This window comes from Phyllobates terribilis, unplaced genomic scaffold, assembly GCF_046119375.1.
Source record: "Phyllobates terribilis strain yellow unplaced genomic scaffold, ASM4611937v1 Scaffold_2__4_contigs__length_985480577, whole genome shotgun sequence".
Classification (NCBI taxonomy): domain Eukaryota; kingdom Metazoa; phylum Chordata; class Amphibia; order Anura; family Dendrobatidae; genus Phyllobates; species Phyllobates terribilis.
The window spans coordinates 750,711,414-750,729,459 of NW_027362762.1; the positions used below are offsets into that span (position 1 = coordinate 750,711,414).

At 39.9% G+C, this 18,046-nt stretch overlaps 1 protein-coding gene across 3 annotated transcripts in view; it reads right to left on the reverse strand.

The window, feature by feature from the left end:
• SRPX (sushi repeat containing protein X-linked) overlaps positions 1-18,046 on the reverse strand; it is a 152,051-nt gene that overhangs the window by 40,296 nt on the left and 93,709 nt on the right. The window contains exons 2-3 of one of the 3 annotated variants that reach the window (XM_073667287.1): positions 12,282-12,350; positions 1,975-2,166 (exon numbers count right to left, since the gene is read on the reverse strand). The exons of 1 other annotated variant lie outside the window; for it this stretch is intronic. In XM_073667287.1, coding sequence (XP_073523388.1) covers positions 1,975-2,166; positions 12,282-12,350 — 261 coding nt within the window. The remainder of the gene's footprint in view (positions 1-1,974; positions 2,167-12,281; positions 12,351-18,046) is intronic. One more of the 3 variants, XM_073667288.1, reaches the window with a different exon arrangement.

Here is an 18,046-nt window from a genome sequence, read left to right on the forward strand (position 1 = left end):
AAATGGAAAAACTTGTGAAACATGCAGGACACAAGTCATATAATAATCAGAAATGGTGTTATTCATCATGTACACACCAAGTGAGCGCTTATTCTGGCAAAGTACCTGAAATACCAGGTACACTTAAAGTTTTTTTCTAACTCCTTATCAATTATGACATTTTATGCTAAAAATAAAATGTCATAATTATATTACATAATCAGCCAGGCCCTTTAGTGTTGGTTGAGTGAATTGGGGAGTCTGTCTTGGGTGTACATATATAGTGCTGGACAGCCCGCTTGATTTAAAATTATGGGCGTCATTAATAGGCTGTAAGCCAGACACTGTGTATCACACCTATCTGTGTGACTGGCGTCCGATGCAAACCCCATCTGTGTGCATTTGTAATACTATACAGCCACTCAGATATCTGCCAATTCATGCAGGGGGTGTCTGTCGCATCAGTCTTTTGTACCTGTGCTGCCTCCGCCTTTATCATGGGGGTCTGCTGCACCCTGCTTGTGCTTTGGTAATCTGACCTGGTGTTGGTAAGGCCTGTTTCTTTTCTGTGCCAGCCAGGCCCTTTAGTGTTGGTTGGGTGAATTGGGGAGTCTGTCTTGTGGGGTGCACGTATATAGTGCTGGACATCCCGCTTGATTTAAAATTATGAGCGTCATTAATAGGCTGTAAGCCAGACACTGTGCATCACCCCTATCTGTGTGACTGGCGTCCTATGCAAGCCCCATCTCTGTAAATTTGTAATACTACACAGCCACTAATATATCTGCCAATTCATGGAGGGGGTGGCTGTCACATCAGTATGTTGCACCTGTGCTGCCCCTGCCTTTACCATGGGGGTCTGCTACATCCTGCTTGTGCTTTGGTAATCTGACCTAGCGTTGGTAAGGCCTGTTTCTTTTCTGTGATGATAAATATATGTCAATAAATATAAATCTGAGTTCTCAGGTCTGATATTGTTCAGTGCTCTATTACAGAGTACCAATTGTACCTATGCATTGTATTTTAATATGTATTTATACTTAATCTTACGTTCTATCGAAAGAATACTTATCTACTTCAACTTCAGATAAGATAGAGTACAGAGTACGAACACTAAAATGTGTTACTCTACCATTGCTGTAACAAATGATTGTGAAAGGATTTGCATATATTTTCCAATATTATTGTTGAAATCTAATTTAAAATAAATGAAGCACCTTAGTGCAAAAAAATCTTAATTGCAAATATCCAAATATCCCACTTTTTATGGCTTCAGCTCTTCTGCTAATCATTATATCTTCATGGCATAATACTATGAGCAATCCCTGCTCAATCTGATCCTGAAATCACAATCAATGATCTTGCATTGTCCCTTGTAAACGTGACAGTGATCATCCAAAGGATGAGCAAACTCTTTCATCGCCTATTTGCATCTTTTATCTTCCCCTAAAAAAAAATAATCGTTGTCTGAAGCACATTTCTATCAACAATATGCAAATTGTATCTGGACCAAATGGTCATATTTTTACAATTGTTAGTCCCCCTTGTGCTTTCCATAGACCTGTACAGAAGGGACTTCAAACCAGTGTCAATCTACTTGTTATGTCATCTATTAGACCTGAAACTGTTCTTTACTCACCCTCCGCAGGTCCAGAACTGACTCTCCATTGCTGCTCCTGGCACCTGTTATTATCTGCAGATCTGAAGTCACGTCGATAGCGCTGCAACCAAACGGTGAACTCAGCAACTCTGCCCGAGTAGATAGCACACCTTGCTCAGAGCACTGAGCTTACTGATTGGTTGCAGTGCTGCACATGCAGATAATAGCAGGTATCAGAGCAGTGGTGGGGTTTTACTGCTGGACCCAGGGAGAGGGACTAAAGAATAATTTGTTTTTGTTTTTTTAATAAACTGTTCCTGGAGACAGGGGTAATCTGATAATGGAAAGTTGCTTTTGGGCATTGGGCTAAAAAAAAGTTAATCAGTGATACTTACGCTTACATATGGATTTGCTAGACCAGCGCTTATCTAATTGACAAATAACCTGAGAGGCTCCACTTATCTCATAGCCTTTCTGACAGTAGATGTTACACCTTGTCCCTTTCACAGTTTTGTAATATGAGTGGGAAGGACTGGTGCAGGTGGCATGTCCATTTTTAACTTTTATAGGTGAGCACCATGGGGCATCTGCCAGAAAGATAAAAAATACAGTATTTATATTGATTATACAAAGTATGCATACAATCCCACCTAATGCTGAAACATATCCCCTTTTAATGTGACTATTCCTTGATATTAGATTATTTCTCTGCTGCTTTCTTTGGCGTTGACCAGCACTCTTCTTACAGATTAATCGGTTCACATCAAAATTATTACACAAGAGTCATATATACAGTATATATATATAAAAAATCACCAATATATACAGAGGTGTTACCAATGATGACAATATATTCCTAGTACAGCCAGGTATTTGTAGTTTATTATTTTGATTACTATTCCCAGTGGATAAGTTTATTTCTGTCTTCTTCTCTGATTAACCACGTATCCAACATAGCAGTTGTCGTCTATTCCTATGGCTGTTCTGAATCATTAATATAAGATATGGAAGGAAACCATCTCTGCATGTAGTAAAGGGAACCTGTTGTATTGTACATATACAACCCCTGACAAAAAATATGGAATCACTGGGTTCGGAGGATGTTCATTCAGTTGTTTAATGTTGATGAAAAAAGCCGATCACAGACATGGCACAAGACTAAAGTCATTTCAAATGGCAACTTTAGGGCTTTAAGAAACACTAAAAGAAATTAAGATTAAAAATGTGTACTCAGTAAGGGTAATTTTTTTCAGACCAAGCAAAGGGAAAAAATTATGGAATCACTCAATTCTGAGGAAAAAATTATGGAATCACCCTGTAAATTTTTATTTCCAAAACTAACACCTGCATCAAATTAAATTTGCTCATTAGTCTGCATCTAAATAGGAGTGATCACACCTTGGAGAGCTGTTGCACAAAGTGGACTGACATGAATCATGGCTCCAACACGAGAGATGTCAATTGAAACAAAGGAGAGGATTATCAAACTCTTAAAAGAAGTTAAATCATCATGCAATGTTGCAAAAGATGTTGGTTGTTCACAGTCAGCTGTGACTAAAATCTGGACCAAATACAAACAACATGGGAAGGTTTTTAAAGGCAAACATACTGGTAGACCAAGGGAGACATCAAAGCGTCAAGAACAGAAACTTAAAGCAATATGTCTCCAAAACAGGAAATGCACAACAAAATAAATGAGGAATGAATGGGAGGAAACTGGAGTCAATGTCTGTGACCGAACTGTAAGAAACCACCTAAAGGAAATGGGATTTACATACAGAAAAGCTAAACATAAGCCATCATTAACACCTAAACAGAAAAAAACAAGATTACAATGGGCTAAGGAAAAGCAATCGTGGACTGTGGATGACTGGATGAAAGTCATATTCAGTGATGAATCGCGAATCTGCATTGGGCAAGGTGATGATGCTGGAACTTTTGTTTGGTGTCGTTCCAATGAGATTTATAAAGATGACTGCATGAAGAGAACATTCAAATTTCCACAGTCATTAATGATATGGGACTGCATGTCAGGTAAAGGCACTGGGGAGATGGCTGTCATTACATCTTCAATAAATGCCCAAGTTTACTTTGATATTTTGGACAATTTTCTTATCCCATCAATTGAAAGGATGTTTGGGGATGATGACATCATTTTTCAAGATGATAATGCATCCTGCCATAGAGCAAAAACTGTGAAAACATTCCTTGAAAGAAGACACATAAGGTCAATATCATGGCCTGCAAATAGTCCGGATCTCAATCCAATTGAAAATCTTTGGTGGAAGTTGAAGAAAATTGTCCATGAGAAGGCTACAACCTGCAAAGTTGATCTGGCAACAGCAATCAGAGAAAGTTGGAGCCAGATTGACGAAGAGTACTGTTTGTCACTCATTAAGTCCATGCCTCAGAGATTGCAAGCTGTTATTAAAGCCAGAGGTGGTGCCACAAAATACTAGTGATGTATTGGAGTGTTCTTTTGTGTGTTTGTTTTTCATAATTCCATAATTTTTTCCTCAGAATTGAGTGATTCCATAATTTTTTCCCTCTGCTTTGTCTGAAAAAAATTAACCTTACTGAGCACCACATTTTTTATCTTGATTTCTTTTAGTGTTTCTTAAAGCCTTAAAGTTGCCATTTGAAATTACTTTAGTTTTGTGCCATGTCTGTGATCTGCTTTTTTTCAGCAACATTAAACAACTGCATGAACATCCTCCAAGCCCGGTGATTCCAAAATTTTTGCCAGGGGTTGTAGTCCGATCTGCAGACATCATGATATAGAGAAGAAGAAGCCGACAGAATGCTATATAAGTTTGTTGGAAAAAGGTATAACTTGTATTTTATTCATTGAAATCCCTGGAGTTTGTATGCATATGAGTCAAATGGGCGGTCCTACTCAGTGATTGATATCTATCTCTACATGTACAGTCATACAGGAAAAACTGTCAGGGATTTCAATGAATAAAATACAAGGTTTACTGAAACTTTTCCTACACAAATGTATATCAATCTGATCAGCTCCTGCTCTATAACACCCTGCCTGCAGATTAGATACCATTTTTCAATGTGACAGGTTCCCTTTAAAGAGTAACTGTCTCATTTTAATTTTTATTTCAAAAACCAATACTACACATTAAAATAAGCAACTTTGTAAAATATCTTATCAGAAAATAATGCTTCTTTCTCTGCTAAAATTGATCAGTCATTACCAAAATTCTCAATTCTTAGGTGCAAATTGTTTCTTCAGAGAGGAAGAGGACTAGAACTCTAGTGCCACCTATAGGAAGTAGCAATCCTAAAAGTCAATATCGACTCTCTAACGAGCCTTGTCACATGACTTAGGACAATAGCCGAAACCATAATCTCAATTTGCAGACACTTTGTTTTGGGGTACTGTCCCTCGTCAGTGCAAAGTGTGAGACCTGGTTTGGCTGGGTGAGAGGCATATTTCCCAAAGGAGCATTGCGGCTTAAAAGTCTCCTCACCTTGGCATGTCACTCACCGCAAGGAGAAATGTTACTTCTTGGATCCCGGTCAGACGCCTCTCACCCAGCCAAACCAGATCTCTCACTTTGCACTGACAAGGGGCAGTACCCGAAACACAGTGTCTGCAAATTGCAATTTTGGTTTTGACTATTATCCTAAGTCATGTGACAAGGCTCGTTAGAGTCGATATTGACTTTTAGGATTCCTACTTCCCATAGGTGACACTAGAGTTGTAGTCGTCTTCCTCCCGGAAGAGAAAATTTGCATATTTCCCAGAGAAACATTGCGGCTTAAAAGTCTCCTCACCTTAGCATGTCAGGCTTGACACGTCACTCTCCTCAAGGAGAAACGTTGCCCCTTAGATCCTGAGGAAAAAATGTATTCAGTGAAGACAGACTTTCCCATTACTTAGATAGGAGATGGCAGTTGCTACAGAAACAATTCTATGTAGACGGGAGGAGGCAGGAACTAGAGGCAAAGCTCTTCTGTCCTCCTCCCCTTCCTATCTACATAGAATCTTATCCATAGTAGCTGTCATCTCCTATCTCAGTAAAGGGAAAATCTGTCTTCACTGAATACAGATTTTACCCCAAAATTGACAATTTTGATAATGACAGATCAATTTTGGCAGAGAAAGAAGTGGATTTCTCTGATAAGATATATTACAAAGTTGCTTATTTTCATGTGTACTCTTGATTTATGAAATAAAAATTAATATAACAGTTCCACTTTAAGGCCTGAGCTGAAGCCGGAGATCATAGCCATTAGTATCTTACTTCACCACAGCTTCTAAATATGACCTGTATTCTAGTAAAAATAATTCATTTTTCTGTATTATATCCATTAGTATAGAATTTCACAATTTGGGGTAAAAGGAAACCTTTCAATATAAACGTACAACCTTTAGGAAATTCATGTAAATGTAATAAATGTCTAAATTGCTGGCAAATAAAGTGAGTACACCCCAAAGTGAAAATGGACAAATTGTGCCCAATCAGCTATTTTCCCTCCCCAGTGTCATGTGATTCATTAGTGTTACACAGTCTTGGGTGTGAATGGGGAGCAGGTGTGGTAAATTCAGTGTTATCGCTCTCACACTCTCTCATACTGGTCACTGGAAGTTCAACATGGCATTTCATGGCAAAGAACTCTCATCTGAAAAAAAGAAGTGTTGCTCTACATAAAGATGGCCTAGGCTATAAGAAGATTGCCAACACCCTGACACTGGTTCAACTCACAACTGGCCTCACCATGGTCGACCAAAGGATATGAGCGCACATGCTCAGTGTCATATCCAGAGGTTGTCTTTTCAAAATAGACGTGGGTGCTGCCAGCATTGCTGGAGAGGTTACAGGGGTGAGGGGTCCGCCTGTCAGTGCTTGGACCATATGCCGCACACTGCATCACATTGGTCTGCATGGCTGTCATCCCAGAAGGAAGCCTCTTCTAAAGATGATGCACAGGATAGTCTGCAACATTTTGCTGAAGACAAGCAGACTAAGGACATGCATTACTGGAACCATGCCCAGTGGTCTGATGAGACCAAGATAAACTTATTTGGTTCAGATGGTATCAAGCGTGTGTGGCGGCAACCAGGTGAGGAGTACAAAGACAACTGTGTCTTGCCTACAGTCGAGCATGGTGGTAAGAGTGTCATGGTTTGGGGCTGTATGAGTGCTGCCAGCTGTGGGGAGCTACAGTTCATTGAGGGAACCATGAATGTCAACATGTACTGTGACATACTGAAGCCGAACATGGTCTCCGCCCTTTGGAAACTGGGCCACAGGGCAGTATTCCAACACCGTAAACACCTCCAAGACGACTACTGCCTTGCTAAAGAAACTGAGACTGGCCAAGCATGTCTCCAGACCTAAACCCTATTGAGCTTCTGTGGGACATCCTTAAATGGAAGGAGGAGGAGCGCAAGGTCTCTAACATCCACCAGCTCTGTGATGTCGTCAAGGAAGAGTGGAAGAGGATTCCAGTGGTAACCTGTGAAGCTCTAGTGACCTCCATGCCCAGGAGAGTTAAGGCAGTGCTTGAAAATAATGGTGGCCACACAAAATATTGACACTTTGGGCACAATTTGGCCATTTTCACTTAGGGGCGTGCTCACTTTTGTTGTCAGTGGCTTACACATTAATGGCTGTGTGTTGAGTTATTTAAAGGGCACACCGAATTTACACTGTTATACAATCTGTATTCTGACTACTTTACATTATATCAAAGTGTCATATCTTTAGTATTGTCCCATGAAAAGATATAATAAAACCTTTACAAAAATGTGAGGGGTGTATCTCACTTTTGTGAGATACTGTATGCAGTAATATTCTACTGAAATGTAATTGCCTTCACAAGTTCTTTTTCTTTATCATAACTTCTATAGATTACAGGGATCTTGGTTATTGCATAAAGACACTTAAAGGTTACAGGCAATCTACATGATGCTTAATTTATGAACTCACATGTTTGTGAATGATATTACTTGAACTATTACCTTAGCATTTGATCATAAAGAGATGAGCCAGAGATCAAAGAGGCTCAGTAATTATTTGAGTGTTTGCCAAATTGTCTCATCTTTACAGGCAAACAATAAATCATTTGTGATGCACATCTGGATTACAGGGGATACGTGGGGTATTAACAGAAACACAATGTGCTTGGCAAGAAGGCAAAAGACTAAAAAGACCAAACAAGACTACTAAAACCACTAATCAGTAACTTGTAATTTGTAATTAGCTTCTCTACGGGGAGTTTTGCAAAATTGGAGAGCGCTTCCATATGCTTGCTGGCAGCTATTGCTATGAGGATCATACTCTATATGTATTTATATTGCTTCTATTGATGTCAATATGTGTGCAGATAGCTCCCTCATGTGGTGGCTGTAAACTGCCAGAATGTTATCGTTTAATTCTTTAGCTGTGTTTAAGCAAGCACAATGATAGCACTGTTTACCAGGGGACAATCTATAGTATTAGGATTTGCTCACATCTGCGTATAAAATCTATCTATCTCTGTATATAAGATATATAAGATTGTTTTATTAGTTAGAAAACTAGCTTGAAATGACAGAGAATTACTGTATGTAAAAGATGATGTTAAAAACGCATTGCATACGGATAGCATACGCATGTCATACGGAAGGTAGGTGAGAAAGAAAAGAAACCTGACACTCGCCAACTTTTCTGGCTGAGAATCTCAGCAAGTTTATATACGCAGATGTGAGCGAACCCTTAGGCTATGTTCACACGTTGCCTTTTTGCTGTGTTTTTTTCTGCAGGCAAAACCTGCACTCTTGGCAGTAAAGAAGCTGCTTACAAAAAGCAGGTCTTGCTACGTTTTTGCTGTGTTCTTCAGGATCCCAAAATTCAGCTTTGCTTCCACCACAGAAGCATGAACACAAATCACCAATGCAAAACATATGTGAAACCATAAAACCATTTTTGGAAAAATGGGCAACTTGATCAAATTATTAAGTGAAAAAATATTTTTATATATGAAAAAATAGTGACTATTCTGAAAAGAAAAGTTCATATGAGTTAATGAAAAAATACACAATTACAAATGTAACAGTGGGGGAGGTGAATTGGTCAGGAATAGCTTACCTAAGTCATTGGCAGTGCATTGAGTTTGTAGGACACTGTTTACTTTCACACTTTCGTCAACCCTTGAGTTGATCAGATATACAATTTCACACCTTGGTAAGCCAATGTTTACTTTTCACACATTATGAATTTAATTTAAGTGTACTAATCCTCAATGCCATGCTCACATGAGGACATCAAGACATTATGGTTTAAACTTGTGAAAATCACAAAAATAAATGGTTTTCACATACTGCTCTACGTGTTTTTTTTTCACTAAAAACGCAGCAAAACCTGATACCTGCGTTTTTACTGCATTTTTGCACTTGCTCATTGCTTTCTTTAAGTGAAAATATGCTGAAAAAATGCTGAAAGTAGTGACATGCTACAGTTTTCAAAAACACAGCAGTTTTCCAATTCAGTCAGGAAAAAAAAAACAATGTCCATGAGATTTCTGAAATCTCATAGCTTTTGCTGGTACTGTAAAACACAGCTTTTAATTTGCATAAATTTGCATAAAAAAGTCATGTGAACATAGCCTTAGAGGCACTCTGCTGCCCTGACTTATATGGGACACTAATGGTACTGTTTGTATATTATAATGTAAAAACAAAACTTGTGAGTTCACCCAGGATGGTATAATCATAGAATTGAAGAAAATCCATTTTATATCTTAATTTGAGATTAAAAGGTAATCTGTCACAGGTTTTTGCTACCCCATTTGGCAGCAGCCTGATGTAGAGGAAGATACCCTGACTCCAGCGATGTATCACTTACTTTTCTTTTTGCTGCAGTTTTGATTAAAAACTGTTTTGTTTGCTACCAGTTCCCTGAATGCTAAACTCCGTATATCCCCGCCCACATCACTGATTGACAGCTTACTTTGTACACTGTACATAGGAGTAGATTCACTTGTCTTCTCGTGATAATCTTTTGGCGATAAAACAGTGACTTTTATCAAAACTAAAAAAAAAAAAAACTACAGCAAGTAGCCAAGTAAGTGACAAATCGCTGGAATCAGAGTCTCTGCTCCTTCCCACACCATGCTGCTCTCCGAATAGGTAGAAAAACTTGATGACAGATTCCCTTTATCTTCAGCTATAAGTCATTTTCATGTATAGCTGTAATATTCCTATAGAGCTCATTCTGAGACCAATTCTAAATATCAGCACTGATGAGACCAAATAATCTACTTATTATTGTACTACCATCTTCCGCAATACTGTACATTAAAGGCAAATGTATTCTTAAAAGTCTTTATTTTTATATTTTAATGAGGTGCTTATGGTGAAAAATAACATATAGGCACATATTTTACTCCACACCACAGATTTTACTTGCTTTTTTTTAGGGTGGAATACACCTTAAATATAAGGCCCACGTAATAATTACTATAATTTGCCTCATAGCAGATGCATTGTTCATAGAGAGCGATAGATGGATGAATGGATACATTTAGAGAAGATTATGTGTCTATTCATGCTTCAACCAATACATTTAATTATATTTTTGCCTTTCCATTTATCAATAAATCTATATACCAATCATTCTATGAATCTTACAATTCTTTTATCATTCCATACTTGTGCCAGCCATCACAGGCAACTATGCATCTTTTCTACCTATTGCAAACTTCTGGGTAAAGCCCCAAGATTAGATGTCTGCAGAGGATACATTTGTAGCACAAATTGCCTTGTAATGCAGTCTTTCTCCTAATAATCTGACTATTCTGAAACAAGGGATAGAAATGAGAACTAAATGTCACAGCAGGTAGAGCGTATTATCCGTTCTAGCACAGAAGGTGCTCATTTCTTGGCTGGGGTATATAAGATTTTTTCCTCTTCGCTTCACAAATTCCTTCCATCTCGATCAGTTCCAAATACCATGTAATTATCAAATCATGATTATAGCTAAAGGCAGTGCATAAAACAATATGTAAAAGTATGCATGATGGGTTGTTCATGTTTCTGTGAGCATTGAGGTCATGGTACTGCATGAAGGGAAGCTCCTATTTGCTTCCTCTGAGCTTCACAGTTTGTAGCTTCATATCATATATGTTAAAACACCTAAGGTCTGTTTGCGAGTCCAGCAGCATTGGACTCATGGTCTTTTTACCTTTTTACCTAGAATATTACTGTGGATGAGTTCACTGTAAAGCAGAATACACATAATACAATAGGTCCTATTCTCTAGGACCTAGTCCCTATATAACCCCTATTACATCCATATAAACAAGAGATGCCTATGGCCTTTTCACTTAAAGGGAAACTGTTATGTCTGATAATGATATTAAACCTGCAGCAATAGGGTTAATCTGCAGGATAATAGCATTATGAAGGCGTCTGCCGCTGTTCTGAAAGTGCAGCACTGGGAGAAAATGAACTTAGTTTCTCCCAGCAGCCTCTGGATTTCAGTCATACAGATGTGCCAGGTACGGCTTCAGTCACCACTCACTATACCTTGAGCGGTGGCTGTAAGCCGTACCCCAGCACTTTGTCTGTTATCCAGCTATATAGTGCATCAGTGCAGAGCCGGCTGTAAGTCTAAGTGTTTTGGGCCGTGATTACAGTGGTGACTAAAAACATGCCGGCACACTATAATGATTGGAAGTTGGCAGCTCCCGGAAAAATAAAGTGCCTTTTCTTCTAGGTGATGTACTTTTAGTACGGCGGCTGGACATCTTCACACTGTTACTAACCTGCGAATTAACCATGTATCTGCAGCTTAATAGTGTTATTGGACATGACGTATGGCGTCAAGGGTGTTACTATAGTAGATGCAGAGTTTGCAGTCGCACTCAAGCGCTGGAGTTTAGAGGGTCCCAAAAGGTCCTTAAGGTCATGTGAGAAGGCCAATACTATTAAAACCTCATGGTAGGAGACATAAGCTTCAAGTTATACCATTGACTCCCTAAGAATTTAATGGGATTTTCTCAAGTTTGGAATTTATTCACATCTATTGAATATCCTGATCGCTCTGGGTTCGACTACTGGGAACTCCATGGATCCCAAGAACAGGGCTCTGTAGAGCTCCATGTGAATAAAGCAGTGTTCAATCATGCATACAGCCACTCCATTCAATTGTAATTTGTGCACCGGAGATAGCCGATCTTTGGCACTCGCATAAGAAGGAATGGAGCAACAGTGCGCACGATCGACCACTGCTCCATTCACATGGGGTTCTTTGGAGCCAAGTTTTATGGATTGGTGGGGCCCCAGCAGTCGGACCCCCAGTGATTAGGGAGATAGTCCCCATCCTACGGATAGGGGATAACTTCCAAACTTGAGAGTACTCCTTTAACTGAAATGTCTGATTCATTTGCTTGCATTGTATAAGTGTATTACATTATATAAGTGTATTTTGGAAGCAATTATAGAAAAACAATTAAAATGATAACTCTTCTGGATAATAACACTTATTAACACACATATAAAACTCTACTTTTTATTCTAATTTACATTGCTAAATCCCAAAGAAATATTTGAAAAATAAAATGACACAAAGAATATATCCTAATAAAGAAGGGGAATGAATAGTTGTAAATAATTGTCATGTAAAGCAATTTTGTAAGCAATTCTTAGTGAAGCAATAAGTAGTTTTGTTTTAGCAAGCACTATAAGCAAAGCAATCACCTCCATAGCGATATCTAGAGCGAGCATAAGCAGCATCCTCATCATCTTCTAGTGGTGAATATCCCGATCCTAAAATAAAAAAATAAACATTGAAAATAAAAAAGCCAAGCACAAATTATATTAGCTAGTCAGCAAGTAATATTAATGGTTCAAGCATCCATATCCAGGGTTTATTAGCATTGGTGTAAGTGCAATTATAGTAAAGCAATAAGGTAGTTCTTCAGATTATTTAATAAATGGTTAATGTGTGCAAACATTGCGATGATCCAAATCATGAATAATATATACATATATATATACACACATTTATACAGTATATATTTATATCTATAGAGATATATACTATATATGTACGAATATATACATATATATATATATATATAGTAGCAGATCCAGGTGGGACAGGGTTAAGCCCTGGCTCTGCAGGATTTTATTGGATGCATCTGCATAGCTTTTTACTAAGTGCCAGGGCCTGTGTTAACTAGATGTGTCAGTCTGCTGGATGGAGCAGAGTCGAGTGTGCTGCTGGTGAGTGACTAGCCAAAATGTGAGCTGTAGCTGAGAGAGTGAGACGTGCCAGAATGGAGACTGCATAGGTCAGCTAGAAAAGATGAGCATTCTGTTTGTGGCAGCTGCAGAGAACCATGTGAAAGCTGCAGACTGTTCAGTGTGAATGTCACGGGTGTGTCAGAAGTGACTGACAGTCGCACTGCAGTTGGTTGCAGGAGATCTCTTCGTTTGGCATTACAGACACCTTCTTAGAAGCTGTCTTTCAGGGACAGCTACCTTCCTCTTGCTAATTAACCCCTGGCCTGGGTGTATAAATACCTTCTGTTTGCTAGAGGGAGGTGCCGGCGATACTCACATGATCTCTTGTGAAGGCTCAGAGCAAGTGCAGTACTTCTTCCTCTCTGGTGCTAAGAGGATGTGTGTTCATCTCTCTGAAGTCGACTAAAACTAAGCTATCTCCCCTTGTTTGTTCCCCCTTGTTGTCTTTAGTAGTGATGATTTGCGACTGTTTGACAGCTTTAATACATGTGAGGAATGCCTAAGAAACAGGCATTCCTCACATGTATTAAAGCTGTCAAACAGTCGCAAATAATGCGCACGACGTGACTCAAACATAACACCTGAGCACGCTGAAGATACTCGAAAAATACCCGAGCATGCTCGTAAATCTCGAGTAACGAGCATGCTCGCTCATCGCTAGTCTTTAGTTGTCAGTGGGGATCGACTAGCGCTCATCCCCTCCCTTCCCTAGCCAGGGCCAAATGCCAGGGAAAGACAGGGTGAGGTTTCTGTGCGAAGATTGGTGCGGAACCAATATAGGGACGTTAGGGGAGACAGGGTGATATAGGTCAGCCTAGGAGGTCTCCATTACCCCCTTTCCCTAGAGTCTGGGCCCCTTTTCTTCCTTCCCTTCATGTTGCACTGAGTCTTTCCTACACCTTGCGTGACAGTGAACTGTGTCCAGAGTTGAATACTTCGGTTTGGCACTGAAAGCTGCTGGAGCTCGGACTGAATGGGGTACTGAGACTGGTGGGATCGTGCATCTTCTGGGTATGAAGTTTGCTCTGGGAGAAAGGACTGTAATCTGGGTGAGCCTGCACTGACATATATGTGCCTGCTGATTGAACTGTTTATTTGCTGTGATATCTATGCCAAGAAGAGGCTGTTTTTGGTTTTGAAAGCAATAAAACTGCCACTGTTTGGACCAAACCATATTACCTGTGTGAAAGCTAATGCCTATCTGAGAGAGTGAATCCTACAATTAATGGATGAAATGCGGGTGTGAAGTCCCAAAGAGCACAGGCGATTGAAGTGTAAAGATTGAATGTCCTCGGTAAAGTCAGCTACAGCAGTGCAAAAACAGTTGGAAAGCATGGAGAAGCTGCTCTGCCGGACAGTGACATTGCTGCGGTGTCATGGTGTTGCTGGTGCGGCTCGGGAGAGAGATGAGAGCTGGGAGCCTTCTCTTCAAGAGGAATAGTTCAGAGGAGAACCGGGGTTCGCAATGCCGGGGGCAAGGTTAACATAGCAACTCGGTACAGAGAGATGGTGGGACTGACCTAGTCTCAGAACGAATGGACTGCAGCTTTGGCCAGCACAATTCCTACTTTGCCTACCCTGCCTGCAGTGCTGTTCCTCCTCCTGGCGAGGGGCCTCAGGAGGACCAGGTGACTGTGAACAGTGTCCAAGTGACGGGACTTTGGGACGCAGGGAGTTTGGTGACCCTGGTAAGAGCCACACTTCCACCTGTGTTAGTCCCTGGGAAGCGTCTGGGGGTAAGCTGTAGCCATGGAGACTCCAAGAACTATAACATGGCCCAGGGGGACATACGCACAGACTGTGGTTCCATGTCTCACCAAGTGGGAGTTGTCAAGGACTTGTTGCATATTATTGTTATTGGACGAGATTTTCCATTATTCTGGGACTTATGGGCTAAAGCTGTAGCACCCAGTAGTCCGGTATGCCGCCAGGAGTCGGCTATGGTAACAACAAGGTCACATGATGTAAATAACATAGTAACATAGTTTTTAAGGTTGAAGGAAGACTAAGTCCATCTAGTTCAACCCATAGCCTAACATATTGATCCAGAGGAAGGCAAAAAACCCCATGTGGCAAACACTAAGCTCCATATTGGGGAAAAAAATTCCTTCCCAACTCCATACAACAATCAGACTAGTTCCCTGGATCAACGCCCTATCAAGGAATCTAGTATATATAACCTGTAATATTATACTTTTCAAGAAAGGCATCCAGGCCCTTCTTAAATTTTAATAGTGAATCACTCATTACAACATCATGCGGCAAAGAGTTCCATAGTCTCACTGCTGTTACAGTAAAGAATCCGTATCTGTGATCATGATTAAACCTTCTTTCCTCCAGACGTAGAAGATGCCCCCTTGTCCCCGTCTCTGGCCTCAGAGTAAATAGATCAGTAGACAGGTCTTTGTACTGTCCCCTCATATACTTGTACATAGTAATAAGATCACCCTAAGCCTTCGTTTTTCCACAGTAAATAACCCCAAGTGTAATAACCTGTGTTGGTATTGCAGACCCCCCAGTCCTCTAATAACCTTGGTCGCTCTTCTCTGCACCCGCTCTAGTTCAGCTATGTCTTTCTTATACACCGGAGACTAGAACTGTACACAGTATTCTAAGTGTGGTTGCACTAGTGACTTGTATAGAGGTAAAATTATGTTCTCCTCATGAGCATCTATGCCTCTTTTAATGCATCCGATTATTCTATTTGCCTTTGCAGCAGCTGCCTGACACTGGCCACTAAACGTGAGCTTGTCGTCCACCAATACACCCAGGTCTTTTTCAGTGACAGTTTTGCCAGTGTTTTACAATTAAGCATATAATTATACATTTTATTAGCTCTGCTCAAGTGCAATACCTTACATTTATCCCCATTAAAGCTCATTTGCCATTTATCAGCCCAAGCTTCTAGTTTACATAGATCCTCCTGTAATACAAAATTGTCCTCCTCTGTATTGATTACCCTGCAGAGTTTAGTGTCATCTGCAAATATTGAAATATTACTCTGTATGCCCCCTACAAGGTCATTAATAGATATGTTAAAAAGAAGGGGGCCCAATACTGACCCCTGTGGTACCCCACTGTTAACTGAGACCCAGTCTGAGTGTTTTCCATTAATAACCACCCTTTGTTTCCTATCACTGAGCCAATTCTTAACCCACACACATATATTTTCCCCTATCCCCATTGTTCTCATTTTATGTATCAGCCTTTTGTGTGGAACCGTATCAAAAGCTTTTGAAAAGTCCATATACACAACATCCACTGCATTTCCTTGGTCCAGTCCGAAACTTGCCTCCTCATAAAAACGGATCAGATTAGTTTGACAGGAACGGTCCCTCGTAAACCCATGTTGATATTGGGTCATGAGGTTATTCTTCTTCAGATACTCTAGTATAGCATCTCTTAGGAAACCCTCCAGGATTTTACCCACAGTAGAGGTTAAGATTACAGGCCTATAATTTCCAAGTTCAGCTTTTGTCCCCTTTTTGAATATTGGCACCACATTTGCTATACGCCAGTCCTGTCATACAGACCCTGTTATTATGGAATCTTTAAAGATTAAAAATAATGGTCTATAACGTTACTTAATTCCTGCAGTACTTGCGGGTGTATCCCATCCGGGCCCGGGGATTTGTCAACTTTAGTGATTTTTAGATGCCGCCATACTTCCTGCTGGGTTAAGCAAGTGACATTTAATGGAGAATTTTTGTTATCACTAATCATGTTTTCTGTCATGCGATTTTCTTGTGTAAATACTGTTGAAAAAAAATCATTTAGCATATTGGCTTTTTCCTCATCCTCATCCACCATTTCACCCAGACAATTTTTAAGGGGACCAACACTATAATTTTTTTGTTGTTTTACTATTTATGTAGTTAAAGAATATTTTGGGGTTATTTTTACTTTCTCTGGCAATGATTCTCTCTGCCTCAATCTTTGCTGCCTTGATTTGGTTTTTACAGAATTTATTTAATTTTCTATATTTATTTAATGCCTCATCACTACCTACTTGCTTTAGTTCTCTAAATGCTTTCTTTTTGTCACTTATTGCGCCCCTTACAGCTCTATTTAGCCATTGTGGTTTCCTCCTCTTTCTAGCATGTTTATTCCCATAGGGTATATATTGTGCACAGGTCCTATTCAGGATGCTAATAAATGTCTCCCATTTGCTTTGTGTAGCTTCATGTCTCAGGATATCGTCCCAGTTTATTGCACTAAGATCATCTATCAACCGTTGGAAATATGCCTTCCTGAAGTTTAGTGTCCTTGTGACCCCTCTACTGCACATCTTATTAAAGTTTACATGAAAACTTATTATTTTGTGATCACTATTACTCAAGTGACCCCCAACTCGTATATTTGATATGCGGTCTGGCCTATTGGTTAATATTAGGTCTAGCAGTGCCCCCCTTCTTGTTGGGTCCTGAACCAGTTGTGAAAGGTAATTGTCTCTCATAGTTGTCAAAAACCTATTACCTTTGCTTGAACTACAGGTTTCTGTCCCCCAATGTATTTCAGGGTAGTTGAAGTCCCCCATAATAATGACTTCTCCTTGAGTCCCTGCTTCATTTATTTGCTTTCACTGTGAATTTCCTTTCACTGTGTTGGCTAGAAAGGAGGATGCAATGTACTGAGCACAGACCAGCGTCAGTGCATGTGTAGCAGAGCTGTGTGAGGCTGTCTATCTGCAGAGCATTATGGTACTTGTGAAAGAATTGTGTGTCTTGTATATTTGCTTGTGGTGATTGACTGAGAGCATGACTGAGGCAGTGAGTGTCTTCATAATTTGCATATAGCAGAGTCTGTGTGCAGGATGTGCCGGCGGCAGAGCCGATGTGCAAGTGGCAAAACATTGCATGTAATGTGTAGGTAGCAGAGCCCTGTAAGTGCTGTGTGTTGACAGATGGGTGCCTAGCGCCTGACTTTGGGTAGAGGGGAGGAGCCATGCAGGACAGGGTTAAGTCCTAGCTCTGCAGAATTTGATTAGATGCACTCTCCTAGCTTTTTACTAAGAACAACAACCCCTCTAACTATTGTTTACCTTCAGTAGGAGCAGAAGTTGACAACCCCTTTATAGAAGCTAACTATTGCTAACCAATAGAAGATACTCACTGGATCCTTTCATTTATTTAAAATAATTTTGGTGTACAGTATGCACTTGCATACATAATCATACATACAGTGGTTGCCAAAAGTATTGGCACCCCTGCAATTCT